Raw genomic sequence first — 18,840 nt, 5'->3', positions numbered from 1 at the left:
GGTGTGGAGCGCCCTACTATTCTCTGGGATTGAATTGGTCTTACATCTTATGCCACTACTTGCATTGTGACCTGGACCAGACTCCATGGACTTCTATACATATTGGGCAACAGCTGAGCGACAGGCTGATACTTAGTCATCTCTAAAGAACTTTGTTTTCATTAAACTTCTCACCACTCCAAGGGACGCCAAAGCGAGAGTGCTGTTCCGCTACAAAATTCAGGACCCCTGTACATCGTGAGTCGGTTGGAGGTTAAACAATATACATCTGTGTATACCATTTTACTGCCTGTATTGCCATCTACCATGAGGAGTCACACAGGAACAGAACACTGATAACTTTTCATTCATTTATTGATCCACATAACCCATAGATAGGTGCAGCATGCTCTAACAATTGGCCTATTGTTGTCATTGTTTTTATTGTGTTTATATATTGTTTTTATATATCATTGCTACTGGAAGCATTAAAATCTATCATTTATTACACTTCATCTGGTCTAGTCATAGTATCAATTCAATACCTCATATCAGCGCTGTTCTTTTCTTGTTTTTATTCCATTTCCCTTGGGTTTGACTATACCCAATATATACAGCTGCTGTGGAAAGAGAACCCATTGGAGTGCCTGTTCTTTGAAGATTTCTTCATACAACTTATCTTTACAAATAATAAATGATAATGATCTGCGCTGGGTATCTATGTAGAAATTGTATGATATCTAACATATATTATAGAGCCATATTATGAGGTCACACATATTTAATATCCAAAATTACTAAACAGTAAAAATACATAGATACCCAGCACAGATTATTATCATTTATTATTATTCCCTCTTTTATCCATACAACCTGGTACAATTGTCAATCAGATCATCTTAATGTGGCAGGCTCATGTTTTATGTGCAGATGTCCACTCAAGCTAGGCCCATCTGCTTGAGGATATTTGTGCTGCTTCAATAAGTGTTTTGTAATAAATCAATAAATTAAAATTGTTAGAAATTGGATGTGCTGCTTTGAGATCATGTTTGTTTATTTTATATTATTTTTTTTCAACTAACAACTGATAGGTCAGTGTGATCAGGATCATATAGCTTAACCACTTATATTGATTGTGATAATGTCTCAAAAGTTTTGCATTTTTAACTGAAAACCCTTTTATTTGATTCAGAGATATTGGAATTTATAAAGGTTAGGCTAAAGGACAGCAGACCGTGTTCTCCCCAGAAAATTTTTCCAGCAGGGTGGCATCAATAAGTAGCCGGGTGGGGGCCTTCGCAATAATATGTTTAAATCATTATAAGGTCAGGATTTAAAACTTGAAATAACAATTTATATATTCTCCTCTTCTTAGAGACCCAGATACTGTTCCCACTTCCTGGCTACACAGAATATATTTTTTATACAGCTCTACAGATACTGGCCCCACTTGCAGGCTCTCTTTAATCAGTTCAGGTGACTGTTCCCGTCTGAAGTTTTATACAGAAGGAGGGATCTTTCCCCTCCAGCCTGACACTGCCCCTGCACTGTGATGGACAACTACCCCCGCCCCAATGCCACATCACCTACTCGGCACTCTCCCCTGACCCAATGCCGCGTCCCCTGACCCAATGCAGTGTCCCCTGCCCAGCACCTTCTCCCGCCCCAATGCGCCGTCACCTGGAACCTTCATGAACATGTCCTTATTGCCGGCAGACACGGAGCCTCCAATGTGAAGAATGTGTCGCATCCGTGGCAACAAGGACACATTGAGGGTGACCGGGAATGCGGTGCATTGGGGCGTGGGAAAGTGCCAGGCGGTAGGCTGTTTCTGCCGGGCGATGCGCCCGCAGAAAATAGCCTGGGGAGAACACTGAGACATATTATTGTATGTATTAATCAGTGACCTTACAGAAAGTATTTCTTTTTGTAGCTGATTCAGAGACTTGTAACAGGGCTGATACCCCAGAGGTATACTACATACAGATCTAAAGAAAATAGAGGACGTATGGAATAAAACTTACCACATACCTTTTAATCTTTAAAAATCAAAAAGCAGCACACAGCATGAGTGGTGAAGTATTAAAAAAAGGAAAGGGAACTTGGGAGTTAGTTTCATATGATATAAAGGCTAAGCAAGAAGTGGAAATTGCCCGTATAAGACTTTGTTGTGTAGGAAGATGTAGGGTAATATGGTCAAGTTTTCACATTGAGTAGTGGGTACAGTTCATTGGGCCCGATTTGCAAAAAGAGGCACTCTAATTCAAGAATACATGGGGCAATAGTGAAGACCAATAAATATTGAGAGAAAATTTCAAATAAAGCATCCACTAAATGATACTGTTAAATGTGCTATTCCTATGTCTTCCATTGTAGTGCGTATCCACTTCCCGACTGTGAAACGAAAGCACGATTACGACATTGTAATCGTGCTGTCGTTTCAGTCTGTGATGTTCCTACACTGAACGTTCAGTATAGGCACATCCATCATCCCCGTACATGCTGAACCGGACGTGATCATCCGGTTGACGAGTATGTACGGGCGATGATAGATCTAAAACGACCAGCGGGCACGCGCATTGCTGGCAGTTTCTGACATTTACATGGTCGATTCGCAGATGATTAGCAAGCGATGGAACGATAACGACATCGTTATTGTTCAATCGGCCTGTTTAATCTCCTAGTAGATATGCACCTTTACTCTTCACTTTGTAGCTAATAGGGAAGAGTAGATGGAAAGCTTCCTTTTGACTGACTAAATCAAAGTAGGCTTTTAAGGTAGCAGGTTCATAAATGCTCATTTTAATACCAGGCAACCAAGCATTGTTTTGTCACATGCTTATTTCTTGCTTCTGTATGATTTGTAGTATAAGCATGTGTTTGTGGAGTCAATGTTTTTGTTTTTTCATCAGTATTTTCTTATTTCTTCTTTTGTCTGGGTGACCTCTGTAGCCAATATGTCTGACAAAGAGCTGAAAAAGCTCCGTAACAAGCAGAGGAGGGCACAGAAGAAAGCTCAGCTAGAGGAGGAGAAGAAGAACGCGGAGAAGGAAAAGCAGCAGAGGAACCAGAAGAAGAAAAAGGAGGATGACGATGAGGAAATTGGAGGCCCGAAGGAAGAACTTATTCCAGAAAAGCTGGCCAAGGTACTATGAGCATGGACAGTGTAACACTAATACTTCTGTTTGCAGCTAGTGATGACAATCTGCGTGCTGTTAAAGCTTATGATGGTGCTTAGTGTAACTCACATGTGTATAATATACTTCTGCAACTGTTGTATGACTTTTACCATTGGTTTTAAAAAAAATTTCTTGTATACAGGTTGACAATCCGTTGGAAGAAGCAATTAAATTTTTAACACCGCTTAAGAACTTGGTCAAGAACAAAATAGAAACCCATCTGTATGCCTTTGAAATTTACTTTAGGAAAGGTAACAAAAGGGGAAATAAAAACTCTTACGTCTTGTATTTCTTCAAAAAGTAAATTTTGCTGAGTAATTTGACCCATTTTATAACTTTCTTCAGACCTCTTAATGTTTGGTCATATGTTTTGTTTTTTGTAGAAAAATTCCTTTTGATGTTGCAATCGGTGAAGAGGGCGTTTGCTATAGATCCCAATCATCCTTGGCTTCACCAGTGTTTGGTCCGTTTCTTTTGTGCAGGTAATTGTTCCACGCTTTAATTCTTGCTCGGATGTTTTAGCTGCTCTCTCAAAATGTAGGTGCTTTACTTAATGATCTATAGATAATGGCTCTTCTCATTCCATAAGACCAGCTTTAATTTTTTATTTGCATGGAAATGTAATGGAGCACAGTTCTGTGTTCTGCTACTAAAGTAAATGTTAAGTAAATGCAAGCAGTGCAGGCTCCCAATTACTGTATGCTCTTTACTTTGACGTATCACGGGGTCATATACAGCCCTTGTAAATTCCCTTTAGGAGATGTTACAGGGAGCTGTTCTTTTTAATAGCATTGTAGCACCCAAATTATTTGTTTTTCAGAGTACGTTTTACAGTGCAACAGCATCTATATTTTTTCAGCGCTCCTTGTAAGTCTGCTTTATTACCCAACACTATAAAATGGTACGAGTGCAATGAAAGAGACTAGTAACTCTCGCTAACCTCTAATTATATGGTACAATGAGAAGACTGTATTTTTAATGCAGGTTATAAAGTTTCTTATTTTGTTTGTACAGTAATGCACAATGTTTTTCCCTCTTACATTTTGATATGGAGTAATCTTTTCTAACGCTCTTTTTAAATGTTTAGTGTGTACAGCAGTTCTTGGACAGCATGCCTTTGCAGTTCTGTTGCATACAATCCAGGTTTTTCAGATATACCCCTGTTAAAAAATAAAAAAAAAACAGCTACTAGCTTATTAGTTTTGTTGATTAACAGACATTTTGGCTGTTGGAGGAATGCAGCCACTGATAGCTATGCTTTTGTCCCATTATCACGAAGGTGGTAAATTTATATGAATTGACTATTTCAAAGGTCTAGACTTATTTGGTCATTAAATATTTTTGCTTATATTTTATTTTTTTCTTCTAACAGTATCTGAGAGCAAAGAACTAAATGAATCCGTTAGAACAGTGTTAAAGGCAGAAATGAACAGACTTTTTGGTGAAACAAGTCCAGCAAATTTTAACAACCTCTTCCTGAAAGCAAACATGGACTCAATACCGCACAGATCATCAGGTAATGTTTTCAATTTGTGAAAGTCTGATAACTGGTTTTAATTTTCGTTTGGCCAAATATCCATCACAGATTCCAGCGCAACTAACCTGGTGTCTATTGGTTGGTTGTGCTGGAATTGACTAAGTGTTGCCTTTGAAATTAGTAAATCTTGATAAATGCAGCAATACTGTCACGCAGGCATAAGAGAACTGAAGTGCATCGGCTGCGGTGTGTCAGGTTACCCTGCGCAGTTAAAGTAAACTAAGTAGAAAGAAGCTGTTCTGATTCTGAGAAACCCACAGAAGCGAGTACTGGAGTACCAGGTAGAACCATGTTGATTTTCGGTTCCGCCTGCCAAAAGCCAATCTCAAAACGAGAAAAAAAAAAAGTTTGCAATTACGCTAATAAAAAATATATTTAATAAGGTTATATAACACTGGGAGGAGGTGGTAAGTGTTCTAAAATATAAGCTTATTTAATATAATTTTTTAATATAATTTTTATTAGCACAGGTCCACACTTCTTTTTTTTTTTTCAATATTTGGAACTAGCTGCTGTATTTTCTCTTTTTTGTATGATTGTATGCATAATTGTTTAAGTTTTTATTATACAATAAGAAATATTTATATTAGCGCCGAGGAAAACATTTTTGAACTTTTAGATTTCCTAAAGAGATGAAAATTAATTTCTGGGAACGTCAGATCTCGCGTGTTTTGGATTACCAATTTTTTTTCATTTTATTTTCATTTTTTTTACTAAATCCTCATGGGTAGTAAGCTTCATTTCTAATGTAGGATCTTGCCTGTTATAAATGCATATATAAGCTGCGGGTTGGGTATGGGATCCCGACGGTCAGGATGCCAACAGCGGCATCCTGACAATCAGAACCCAGGCAGATTTTGTAAAACTCTATACCTCCCCTCCCGTAGCCTAACCCTAACACTCCCGTCCTGCAGCCTAACCATAACCCCTAACCCTGCCTAATAATTACCTCCGCAATCTGTTGTGATTCTGACAGGCTGCCGCTGTCTGTATAGTGACTGTCAGCATCCTGTAGGGATGACTACATCTCCCAGCTGCAGTTGTAGATTAGACCAAGTTTTCAAATGTTAGCTAGGTGGTGGTTCTGCTAAATCGGTCTATTGGGAAAGCGTGCAGAAAGTGTCACCTTATCACTGATTCTCTCTCTCCTCTCCTCCCCCCCCCCCCCAAAAAAAAAAAAAACTCTGTGGGTTGCATTATACACAAGCATATCTGTGCTAGCAAGTGGCCCCCCAGAAAAATATTAGAAATCCCATCTGCCACTGCTGTGCCACCATGTCTTTATTAATTAAACTGCCTTGTGCTTATGCGGCTGCTCTGTCTCTATTTTTAGCCATTCGGCGCACTGAAGCTTTTGGTCACTATTGTTGACTGCTATGAGATGATCATTAGAATATTGAATTGTAATGAATAAATGAATGTTAATGATAGAAATACTAATGTAGAAACAAAAAGCGTTTAAAAATACATTTACCTGTTTTTAACCATTTTTAAGGAAATCCAAAACATTTCAGGGTAATTTTTCTAAAACCAAAACATGATTGCTCCTAAGTGAACATTTCATAACATGGAGAATGTGCCACACTTTGATTGATGTGGCATATAGCAATGCTTGGCATGCCTCTTGAGTTCTGTGATCCTGTTGGTGCTTACATCGTTTTTAAATCTATTTGGTAATCAAGAATTCTGTATGTTTACACTTTGTGTACATGATTAATGTGTAGTCTACTGCTGGGTACACACTGAAAAATATCTGTACATAGGGCTGTGTGTGCAGGCGGTCAACCGCCCGCTCGTACACTTACAGCAGAGGCCGCAGAGGGAGAGGCATGGCCAGATGATCATACAGTGTGTATGAACAACCATCATCTGCAGCTATATCTGTAAGGTGTGTACCCAGCTTAAGTCATGTTGGCTAATATAAGTCATCTTGTTACAGCTGCCAAAATGATGTACTATCTGGATCCTTCTAGTCAGAAACGAGCAGTAGAGCTGGCCACAGCCTTGGATGAATCCCTGACTAACCGAAGCCTCCAGGTAAATGAACATTGTCTTTTCCCCCTCACTGTATATCTAAATAAAGATTATTCAATTCCTTCCTGCAGATATAGCATTTGTTTATTTTTCTACTTCAGGGTCCATAGGCTCCACAGGGACACCATGGGATATAGGTGATGATGGAGACATCCCGGGCACCACGCAGTTACATTTTTCTCCCAGGATGCACTGGGTCTCCCTCCTATACCCCGGGCCAGAGGCACCATAGTTTTGTTGGGTGCCCGGCCAGAGTCGGGTCACTGACACGCGGGGGGCTTGTTAACACAGCTCCTGAAGATTTTTTATTTTTAAGAAGATTTCTTCAAGCGCAGACAGTCCAGGGGACGTCCGCGCTGCCGCTCCGTCACCCCGCCGGCGAGACGCCGATACTGATCCAGGGATCTCGGCGGGCCTCCAGGGATCTTGGCTAGCAGGGACCTCGGAGGATCCCTGGACTGTGGCCGGGCGCTATGGGGAGCAGGTAAGCAGTGGGTCACCGCAAGTGGTGACCCGCTGAGCAACAGTCTTTTCCCCCAGGGCTAGGGGGACTCCCTCTGGATGACGGCGGGTGGAGCTGCGCTTCCACTAGACCACCAGGAACACATGCTGGATATGTAAGGGCGCGAATCCAGCGTCCTTGGGGTTAATCTCCGGCCAAGGGAGGCAGCCTTCCCTGTTGAACAGCCGGCTCCTTCCCGCTGCACAGCGCGCCTCTCCACTGCGGTCCGGTTAGGGCAGTGGCAGCTCTCCTCATGCAGATCCGTTCCCTCAGACGTTTCTGGCGGCCATTTCTCCAGGTTAAGTCTCAGATCTCACAAGGTGGTGCAGAGTCCCAGGTCCCCTTATATACCTCTCCTCCAAGTGGTCAGCGTATGTAGCACTATAACCTACCAGACATGGAGTCTGGGTAGTTGAATAGTAGTGCCATTTGTGCAGGTGTTATTATTCTGCATTGTATGTGACTTTATGCTAGCGCTATCTGCCTGTATTTCTTTCAGCCATTTTACTTTCCCTGTACTTTTTGTCACTGAGCCCTTACAAGTTTTGTCAGGGTGTGTATTTAACCTTAGTTTATTCTTTCTGTGTGGTGGGTCACCTACAGTGTACACGCTTTCCTCTACATTAGTGTTTCCCAACCTCGGTCCTCAAGGCGCACTAACAGTCCTGGTTTTAGTGATAACCATGCTTAAGCGCAGATGGTAAAATCAAAATAACTAAGGTACTAATTAAGTCACCTTTGCTCAACTATGGCTATCCTTAAAACCTGGACTGTTAGTGTGCCTTGAGGATCGTGGTTGGGAACCCCTGCTCTACATTGTCTGGTAGTGAGGATGACGTGCAAAACTTGGCTCCTGACCTGCTGTAAGAAGTGTACTGCAGGATTAGGTGAGGGAGACATAATACATGAGGGGTTATGTGTGAGATGTTATACTCCTCCAGGTCCCTCTACTACTGTCTCAGCCACCTCACAGGAGCCTCCCTCGGCATGCTTTGCTCAAGCACTGACAGCCATTGCGGGACACTTGGCAGTCCCTCCTGTGTTTCCCCCGCTGGGGTTCCCACAGGAGCAGATTGTGCCCTCTCAGAGCCTGCCTCAGCCGGCTGTACCCATATAGGTTGTTTCTAATCCTCCATGGGTCAATATGTTTTCTATTACGGTGCAAAACCTTACGGATTTGCTGCAGGGGGATGCACCCCAAATTAGATCTGCTAAAAGACATTTTCCGTCATCTCAGTCTACACAATATGAGGACTCAGGCTCCACCTCTCGTGTAGAGGGCTCAAAGTCAAAAATGTATATTCCAGGACTGATACAGGCCGTACGTTCGGCTTTGGTCATAGAGGAGGACGAACCTCCAGCTCCCAAGTCCAAACATACCTAATTCAAGGACATAAAGGTAACCGCTGCCATTTCTACTTCAGGGTCCTTAGGGGGTCCACAGGGTTGACCTTGGGGTATAGGTTGGGAACCAAATCCGGGCACCACGCAGTTAAAGCTTTTAGCTCCCAGGATGCACTTGGGTCCACTCTCCCTATAACCCCGCCCCCCAGCCAGAGGCACCTCAGTTTAAGTTGGTGCCCGGCCGGAGTCGGGTCACCGTTACTGCAGGGGGGCTGCTTAGCAGCCCCTAAGCTTAAAATTTATTTTAAGAGGTTTTTTTTTTTTTAGTTTTTACTACTCTTCAGAGCGGCAGCATCAGACTGTCCAATGGACGTCTAAGCTGCCGCTCCTACACCCCGCCGGCGCTGCGACGCCAGTACAGATCTGGGGATCGCAGCGGGACCCCAGAGTCTGTACTAGCCGGGCTCTGGAGGAATCCCTGGGCTGCTGCCGGATCGACTGGGACAGGTAAGTCGCGTGGTCACCGGTTGCGGTGACCCGCGTGTACATGCAGCCTTATGCCTCCGGTCTCTGGGGACAGACCGGAGGCGCTAGCGGTGGCGGCGGGCTCCTCCTCCTTGGAGGCATACCCCGCGTGTCCACAGCCCACCAGGGATTATAGCGGCAGCGGGAGCCGGCATCCCGGTGGGTTAATTGCTAGCCAGGGGAGGAAGCCTTCCCTGTCTAGCGGCTCTTCCCCTCTGCTCAGCGCGCCTTTCAATGCTACAGTCTGGCGTTGCTGAGCTGCTTCCTCCGCGGGCCACGCTTCTTCTGAGGTCTCCAGTGGCCATTTTTTCTCTGTGGTGCTGCAGAACTCTTAGGATGACAGTGAGCCCAGTCCCCCTGCGTACCTGGCCATTTTGGGTGAGTGTACACAGCGCTATAGCCTTCCCAGACACTGAATCTGGGCAGTTGAATGTAGCGACATTGTGCAGTATATTATATGTCATGCAAATGTATGTATATATATTTTTCTGCATTGTATGTGACTTATGCTAGTGCTGACTGTCTGCTTTTTCTCTCACCTGTCAGTGTATATCTATCCCTTTTCTTTATCTGCCCTAATACAGGTGTGCCTGGGGTGGTTCTGAGACCTCACATATATATACTTGTTAATATCTGTGAGGTTTGTCACATACTGTTGCGTGCTGCACGTTGCCATATTTTAGATGGAACTGTGAGTTGCATACGCTGATAATGGGTCCCTGCAGCTAGTTTTAGCGTCAGTCAGGACCGGTATGGCGCTGCTTAATATTTCCGTCAAGATAGTCAGATATATCTGACCAGGAGATTGCACACGATACTGCACCCATTATTGCTATCCTGCAAGTCATAGCCTGCAGGTAGTAGTGCGGAGGATTGTAACTCAGAAAGGTTTATGTATGCGGCACCATCTGGTGCTGGGCCCCTTGCACGACCCCCTTAAAGGGCGGTTTATTTCTCAGGATTCTCTCCTTTGAGGATCGCCGGGCGGGCCCCATTGTCGTTACTCGCTTGGAGTTACTTCACCATACTGCCCTTTTGAACTCGGGGTATCTCGCAATTTCTTGCAATTTACCCCTGTGCAACAGACTATCGCTCCCCGCCAGGGTTTTTCACAGTACATGAATTACCTCCGATACCACATCGGTCTGTCATTCCCCTTGCAGGGATTACCACAACGGCCACCCTGGTGGATGTCGTTTTATACGAAATACTAATTGGCGTGATATACGACCTGTGGTTACTTCCCAGTGGCTCTGCCGTGAACTGGATGGTGTATTCTGCTCTTTCCCTCTCACATGGGGGGAGCCGATTTCAAGTTTTATTATCTCTGCTTTGGGGCTGGTGGCCAGGTTCATTCTGGATATAGAGAATGTCGATCCTGCACCTGTATCATACATCTCCCGTTTTCTGCCCAGCGGGTGGATCTCATAGCGGGAGTCTGGCTGTCGCCAGATATGAGGAGTCACAAAGGCCTCCTGTTTCCCATTCCCTGGGGGTCCTCACAAGTAATGGAAATCCCCTTCTGGGATGGATTTGTATGTTAATCGTCGGGTTACAGGCATTAATACGCCTCCCGGCCTGGACGGATTTTACGGATCCGTAGGTGGTAACTTTGCCTGAAATCGATGTACTCGTTTTCAGGGCCTGTTGCCCGTCCTACCATGGCCATCGCATGGTGATGCTTTTGTGACGTTTTTCCCCTCCAACACGTCTGGGGTTCAAATATCTTTTGCCGCTCTCATAAAATATGCAGTGGTCATATGTGGGATTACTTACATTGGATGCCGGTCTTCTAACTTTCAGGGTTTCGGCGGCGACTGTATCCGCCGCAATACCCTATGGCTGCGTTATGGGAAAGCAGAGGTGCAGACTCCTTCCATGGGGAAGATCTTGTTTGGTCCTGACCTTGACAAGATCGTTGCATCATTGGCAGTATCACTAATGGGGAGATACCGTCTTTAGCTACTCCCACTACATTCGGACTAACTCTGTTAAGTCTTTTTGTCCTCAGGGTCAGCCTAAAGGCCTGTTTTTTCCTAGGCTGTCGGCCTCCATGGGGGCTACCATATCCAGTACCGAGCAGTCCTGGACTTCCGGACGACCCTGTTTCTACACCTGAGGATATACCTTCAGCCTGACGGGACAGGTCTACATCTGGGGAATTCCAGAGTGAGGTACTGATTCTCAACGGCCTCTCATTGCTCAGACGGCCTCCTCGCAGGCATTGTTACACGGGCCCTTCTTCAGACCCGATCAGGGCCTTACAATCCCAGAAAGCTATACAGTCTTTGTGGTAAGCAGAGCTATTTCGGCCAACCTCACTATCTCAGTGAGGGAATGGTTGTTCTACTTTCTTTCTGGGGCAGTGACCGACTGGTCCTCCTTTGCCTATACTCTGTCTGAAATCCCTGAATCAGATTCCAACGGTGCCTTGACTCAGGTGGAATCGTCCATGCTCCATCATCCGACGTTTGGAACCTGGGGATTTTATGGTATATCTGAGTATTCAGGATACGTACCTACGGGTACATACAGAGCCCTCTCATCAGCATGGGTTCAGGTTTGCTGTGCCACAGCAACACTTGTAAGTTTCGGGCTCTGCCTTGTGGGGCTGTCCTCAACTCCATCGGGGTTTACCAGCTTTATGGATTTTCTGACAGTTCACCTGTTCAGTGTATCCGAATGCTCCTTTCTCTGGACGGTCTCCTGCTTTTAGCAGGATCACCAAGGTACCTTACCGCCAGGTCAGGATAACCGTGGCTTCTTCTCGGCACAGATAATTAGTCAACGGAGAAAAAGTCCTCCCTGCATCCCTCACAGGGTTTTCTTCATCTGGGAGCACTGCTGGATTCTCAGAATCTGAGAATTTTTCTGGCGTAAGACAAGATCTCCACTCTTCAGCTTGGAGTGTGCGGATATCTACGCAGTCGACATATGTCATTACTCTTTGTGATGCGCGGTCTACCAGAGTGTCTACCTTTTGGTAGGGTGGAATGTGCTCAGTTCCATTCCAGGCCTTGCCATAATTGACTTCCCTCCAGATGGATCGAGTTTTTTCCATCGGATCGCAGTTCGAACGATGATACTTTCTCCGGAGGCGAGTTGGTCTCTGTCCGGGTGGCTATGGCCATCTCGTCCAGGGTTTTCTTTGCTACAGACAGTGTCTGGTCCGCATTCGTTTCGGGGCAGTTGGACATCTGTCACTTCTGCCCTGCCACTTAACTTGTTGATGCTTTAGGCTGTCTTGGACCTTCACTCTGGCCTAACCCATATGTCACGGTAAACCTGAATAGGTTCAGTCCGACAGTGTCACAACAGTGGCTTCCATCTAGGCAACACTGGTAGTTGGGTGGCAATGTCAAGAATGTCATCCATTCTGACATAGTCCAAGGGTCTTCTCCTGGCCAACTCTGCAGTGTTTATTCCCGGAGCTCTCCATTGGGAAGCGGGCTTCCTCAGCCGTCACAACGTGCATCCCGGGGACTAGTCTCTTCTCCAAGAGAGGTTTCAACTCCTGGTGAGCAGAGGGGGCCTCCCTGAGGGGATTGATCATCATGGCCTTCTGACTCGATCACACATTACCGGTGTGTACCTGTGTCCTCCGGTCTCCCTTCTTCCTCGAGGTCTTCGGAAGTTTAATTCGAGACGGAGGGGCTTTCCTTCTGGGGGCTCCAGTTTGTCCCAGACATCACTGGTACTAAGATTTTCGGAGTCTCCTCATCGATGCTCCGTTCCTACTGCTTCACTATCTGGACCTGTTGTCTCAGGGTCCTTGTTTTTCCCTGGACCTGGATCGTTTGTCTTTGACTGCGCCCCTACTGTGGTCCTAGGGCTTCCCTGGCTCTGTCTTCATTGAGATGTTTAGAGCAGATAGGCCAGACTTTGCTGGGATCTGCCACGGACTGTGGAATACATAATTCTTATGGTATCGTACCTGTCGATACGATCCTCCGGTGTCCAGGATTTCCAGATATTCTGGCATTCCTTCCGGCTGGCTTGGGTTTCACCCTTAGCCTGGCCTTCCTGACGGTGCGGATCTCTACACTGTCGGTATGGTTAAGATATGGAATTGCTCCGCTCTGGTATCCAGTTCATCCTTTGGAGTGTTTTCTGGATTATGCCTCCACTTGTCCTCCCTAGGGACTCCTGGGGAGTTAGTAGTGGTTCTTTGTTCCCTCCGGGGACAGTCAATGGAACCGCTAGTTGTGATAGCCATTACATGGTCTATTGTTTAAACTCTCTCTCTCAGGGTGTTTAAATCAACCAGGAGAGTGTCTGAATTGGGAGCGTTCTCATGTGGCTCCCTCTTCTGGAGGGCATCATGTCAGGGTGTGAGTTGCTCTCGCCCTGTGTTTCTTCTTAGAGTGGTTTTTAGGTTCCATATTATTCTGGAACTTATGGTACGGCCATTCAGTTCCCAGTCCTCTCGGCTGGTGTGGCCTCATTGACTGTGGTCCGGCCTCTTTTTGGCTTTATGTGATCCGTTCAAGTTCCTTATGGTAATCGAACTCCTTATTGGTGGTCTGCGGTTTCTGGTTTTCACAGGAAATGATGGCCGGCCTATAATGAAATGTTGGCTGGATGGCCTCGTATGTCTTCCTCAGGGGCCTACCCATGGGCCTTCCTCTGCCAGGAATTACCACAGGGTGCAGCTTTCAATGGCGTCATCCCAGGCTGGTTTTGATCTTGGTCTAGCCTTGCCTCGCTGAAGGTGCATGTATCTGCTCTTTCAGTGTGGTTCCAGCAAAGGATTGCGCCTCTTCCTGATATCTGCACTTTCCTACAGGGTATCCTTCACATTCAGCCTCCGCTTGTCCCTCCTGTGGCACCTTGGGGTTTGGCTGTTGTCCTATGGGCCCTCCATTGAACCCCCTGGACTCAGTGGATCTCAAACGGCTTACAGCTAAGACTGTTTTTCTTATGGCTATTGCTTCCGCCAGAAGAGTGTAAGACTTAAGGGCTCTCTTACCATTCCCCATTTCTAGTTTTTCACCAGGACAGGGCGGTGCTTCGGGCTCGCCCTGGGTTCCTTCCTAAGGTGGTTTCTAGTTTCCACATTAATGAGGAAATTATTGTACCGGCCTTTTAATTCTCTAGACCTCTGGGCAGGTGAGGCCTCATTGGATGTGGTACATGCTCTCAGGATTTGTGGACCGTACCAGTTGCCTTCGGAAGTCAGACTCCTTGCTTGTCCTCTACGGATTCGACAAGAAGGGATGGCCAGCCAATAAACAAACGTTGGCTAGATGGCTTCGCTTGACGATCTCTGAAACTTAAGGGCCTTCCAGTGCCGCCCTCTTACTGCTCATTCTACTTGGTCTGTGGGTCCTTTGTGGGCAGCTCGCTGTGGCGCCTTGGCTGTACAGCTTTTTAAGGCGGCCATGTGGTCTTCTGTCCAGACCTCTCTGAGGTATTATGCATATAATACCTTTGCCAATCAAGATGCTTCCTTTGGGCGGCGGATTCTCCTCTCTGCATAGGAGCGTCCCCCACCCTTAAAGGGACTGCTTTGGAACATCACCATGGTCTCCCTGTGGAGCCTATGGACCTTGAAGTAGAAAATGAGATATGGTAAGAACTTACCTTTATCTTTCTACGAAGTCCTTAGGGTCCACAGGGCACCCACACTGACACACCTGTGCTTCAGATGGGCTTCGCTCTGGTCACAGTTTTTTCCGTCTCCTGTGTGAGAATGTAATTCTTGTGTGTTCCAGACTTTCTTCTTTTTTATCCTCCTCCGGCCTTTGGCTTGCTATGAAATTGAGGTGCCTCTGGCCCGGAGTCGGGATATAGGAGGGAGACCCAGTGCATATGGGAGAAAAATTTAACTGCGTGGTGCCCAGATGACTCAATCACCTATATCCCATTGTCTCCCCGTGGTCCCTATGGACTTTGTAGAAAGAGAGATAACAAAGGTAAGTTCTTACCATATCTCTCATTTTATCTTTATATAATGATTTATATATTAGATGGCACTTTACACACAGGTCCTTGGGAGCAATCACATTCATGGGCCCCAGTGCTGTGAGGCAGTAATGCTAACCACTGTGCCACCCACTGGTTTTCCAATGTATTTTTGGTTTACCTAATTTTATGCAATCCCTTTTTTTTTTCACTTTGATTTTCTTGATTGCTACTACTAGTTTATTTTCATTTCTATGTCTGGAACATAATTGGTTAAATAAATCCAGGCAGCAAAAAGCTAACACACTAGTGACCATACTTCTGTGATTGTAATGTACAACAGGTGGAGCTCCAAGATCCAGCAGGCTTGTAGATCAAGACCAGCTTTAGAGCCACAAGTTTGCCCAACGTATGATGTAGCACAGGTTGGCATTACAGAACACATGGTAAAATGATTTTTGTTTTGCTGTGCTTTGCAGACCTGCACGGAGGTGCTAGAAGCCTTGCGTGATGGCAGTTTAGGAGACAGCAAAGATGCTGCGGAATCGTACAGAGTCAGCTGCCACAAGCTCTTCCCTTATGCTTTAGCTTTCATGCCGCCTGGATATGAAGAGGACATGAGTATCACAATTAACGGAGATAGTTCTGCAGAACCAGAAGAACTGGCTAATGAAATGTGAACAGCAGATATCGAACAGACATTGGACCATATCAACAATCTAATATTTTTGTCACGCACCTGCTGTATTGCTCTGTAACTTATTTGGAGAATGAAAGGAGTAAAAGAATTGTTGCCTTTAAAGATTGTTTTACTTTTTTTTTTTTTCTTTTTTATATCCTGCTGAAGAGAGATACATATAAGCTGTATTACAGGATATCCTTAGATCAAGTTCTTAAAAAAAATAACTTTTGCTGCTAAAATTTGAATTTGAGGGCATAAAATCAGAATGAAATACCCGGTTTTTAAATGGATTTAGTTTCTTAGAAAGATAAAAGGGTGTTACAGGCGTCAGAGCAGGTGTGTGGCAGAAATATTACTTACAATTTTGTGCTTTTGGTTTTGTTTTCTTGTTTAGAGATTACTGATCTCAGACAGCACACTTCCAATAATGTTAGAGGAGCCTGCCGTGTAGGTCGAGCTCCGCAGACGCCTCAGACATTGCACAGGGTCAGGTTGCTGTTTTAGCACTGGATTTTTCTTTACCTTTTTTTTTATTATTATTATTGAGCACAAGATGTTCTGGGTTTTCTGGGTCACGTGAAATGCAGTTTGCAGAGACCTAGAGATATGTGACACTCAGTGGCATATAATAAAATAAGTATCTTGAGAATAGAGGACTTTCAACGACAAAGTATGTTATCTAAATACAAAAGTTCTCTGGATACTTAAGTTGTTTGTGCTTAAACAATTTTGGGTTTTTTTATTTTATTATTTTTGATCAATTTTAGAATAACCTATTTGAAAAAAAAAAAAAAACTTGAGTAATGCTCTTTAATATTCTTTGAAAAGAAAACTAGGCCCCACTCAGCAGTTTTTTAAGCCATTTTCTTTTCTTTTGCCAAACATGTCAGAATTGTATTGCAAGAACCAAAAGAAATCATGCACTGTGTTGTGGCACCATCTGAATAGGTCTCACAGAAGTCTGCCTCGTCTATCTTCATAAAATGGAATCCTGAGCTGGATTGGCAGACAGTGGATTCCCATTGGTCTGATGCTCTATCGGGACAACGTAAACCTCAGCAGGCCTTTTTCATGTTATGCAGAATAAAACGTACTGCAGATTAGATACCTCTGGATTTTTTTTCCACAGTGTCACAGGTTTGTAATACTTGAAGCCCTTTTATTTCTGAGATTTATTTCTTGCTCGGTTATCAGAGAAGGCTCCTTGCTTAGTAATGGAGTAGCAGATACTGTTTCCCCCCCCACCGCCAATATCAGACCAGCTTCTTATCTCTGCAGATACCTATGTCATTTCCTTTTTGTTGTCAAACATAAGGTACCAAATATAATGCAATAAAACCTTTTGAAAAATATCTGACTAATTGAAACAAGCGCTTCCTCGGTTACAGCTGTTAAGTTAGTGTAAATCATGTATATGCCTTCATATGCTGTCAACAGTCTACAGTGCTGTGCAAAGGGAAGTTTTATGAAGCCAACAAGAATTTTGGAACGTATTAATTGGTCACCAATGGTAAACATTGCTTAGTCATTACTGTTGTCTTATTAATAGAACAAATTAATGTATCAGTTTTGCAGGTTTTCATGAACAGTATTTCCTAGAGCAGAGGTTCCCAAACTCTCAAGGCACCCCAACAATCCAGGTTCTAAGAATATCAATGCTTGAGCACAGGTTACTTAATTAGAACCCATGCCAATTTGATTCAACCATCTGTGCTGAACTTTTGGATATCCTTAAAACCTGGGTTGTTAGGGGGCCTTGAGGGCCGAGTTAGAGCATCTTCAGCTAAACTCCATTGCGTTACTGTTAGTTGTTTTTTTTTATAGCACCTGAAACTACAACTTCTGAATATGATCACTGCATATAGAGGCTGGGAGATGGTATACTCTCAACTGCTTACACAAACATTATAGTGGGCCAAAAAAGGTATCAAAAGTTAGTACTTTATTTGTTATATAGGCAGGAAACATCTGGGGAGACACAGAATGTAATCTTCCTTTCTGTGCCTGCATAGCAGTGTGAAAAAAGCTTCAGACTTATTGTTAATGTTGCTTTACCAAATGCGAACTACAAAATCAAAATTTATTTATTTATTTTTTTTAATAAATTTATCAAAATATATGGTATATATATTATATTCATAAAAGACAGAATTGAGACTTCCAGTGGCCATGTACTTGTGTGTATTTAGAGAGTATAAGTGTTTTTAAAGCACAGCATGTAACGTAGAATGACCAGCCCAATTCTGGGGTGAAGGGGACAAAAATCGTGTAGCTTTAAGTAGATTGCTTCCTAGTGTTAAACTCTTTAGAGCAGCTGATGGGTAATCCAGGTCTAGTGATTGTAAGAAAATATATTTACAGGTACATACATATATTTACAATAACGTGGACAGAAGAATTCACACCTATTTTATTTTACACATAAATAACTTCCTCCAGGCCTCATGGTATCACCATGCCCTAAAAATATCCTTCCCAAACTCACTATATTGCTAGGGGTTGGGTACGGGATGCTGGCGCTCTGGTTCCTGGTGGTCAGAATCCTGAAGCCGGCATCCCGACAGGGTTAGGATACAGACACTTGTCAGTCAGTATCCTAACCCTTCCTCTCTCCCTCCCCAAACTTAACCTCCTCCCAAGTGCATATACCTAACCTCCCTGCACCCTAACCCTCCCACTAGTGTCTAACCCCAGTCAGGATTTTGACCGGATCCTGAATGCAAGCACTCTTATTTACATATACAGTAGTGCCTAATGCACTAAAAATAAAGCAAGCACACAGGTGGCAGTTCCACGTTGTGGGAAGATCAGTTATGCAGATTGCGATAGCCAAATCCTGACCTGCAGTGCAAATTCCAAATTGGTGATTTAATTAATTCTGGTATTTGTAGTGCCACCAGGAAAGAAACTAGTAATAGATTAAGCAGTCACTGGGCTTACTGTATAATGTCATGTGCAGCTCTACAGGGTTGGTAGCATAAGACTCCCTGCAAGGTGGTATACTGACAGTGCAGGAATACCATGTTACACTAAAGTAAACATTTACAAAACACTCTATATACAATCATTAAACCCTAAAAAAATTATATGTACCATGAGCTTTAAAATTCATTATATGGTGTTTTCACTACAGTTTGTTATAGATTATAGTTTA

General features: G+C 44.0%; 1 protein-coding gene across 1 annotated transcript in view; it reads left to right on the top strand.

The window, feature by feature from the left end:
- The window catches only part of NAA15 (N-alpha-acetyltransferase 15, NatA auxiliary subunit), a 126,403-nt gene extending 109,365 nt beyond the window's left edge, over nucleotides 1-17,038 (top strand). The window contains exons 15-20 of the mRNA XM_088451449.1: nucleotides 2,932-3,125; nucleotides 3,301-3,409; nucleotides 3,542-3,640; nucleotides 4,531-4,674; nucleotides 6,635-6,732; nucleotides 15,484-17,038. Of these exons, the coding sequence (XP_088307575.1) occupies nucleotides 2,932-3,125; nucleotides 3,301-3,409; nucleotides 3,542-3,640; nucleotides 4,531-4,674; nucleotides 6,635-6,732; nucleotides 15,484-15,684 (845 nt within the window). The 3' untranslated portion in view covers nucleotides 15,685-17,038. The remainder of the gene's footprint in view (nucleotides 1-2,931; nucleotides 3,126-3,300; nucleotides 3,410-3,541; nucleotides 3,641-4,530; nucleotides 4,675-6,634; nucleotides 6,733-15,483) is intronic.
- The last annotated feature ends 1,802 nt before the right edge of the window (nucleotides 17,039-18,840 follow it).

The sequence above is a fragment of the Taudactylus pleione genome, unplaced genomic scaffold (genome assembly GCF_031769625.1).
Source record: "Taudactylus pleione unplaced genomic scaffold, aTauple2 ptg000548l, whole genome shotgun sequence".
NCBI classification, from domain to species: Eukaryota; Metazoa; Chordata; class Amphibia; order Anura; family Myobatrachidae; genus Taudactylus; species Taudactylus pleione.
Note: the sequence above shows the minus strand (reverse complement) of the source record. Positions and strands in the feature narration are given on the sequence as shown.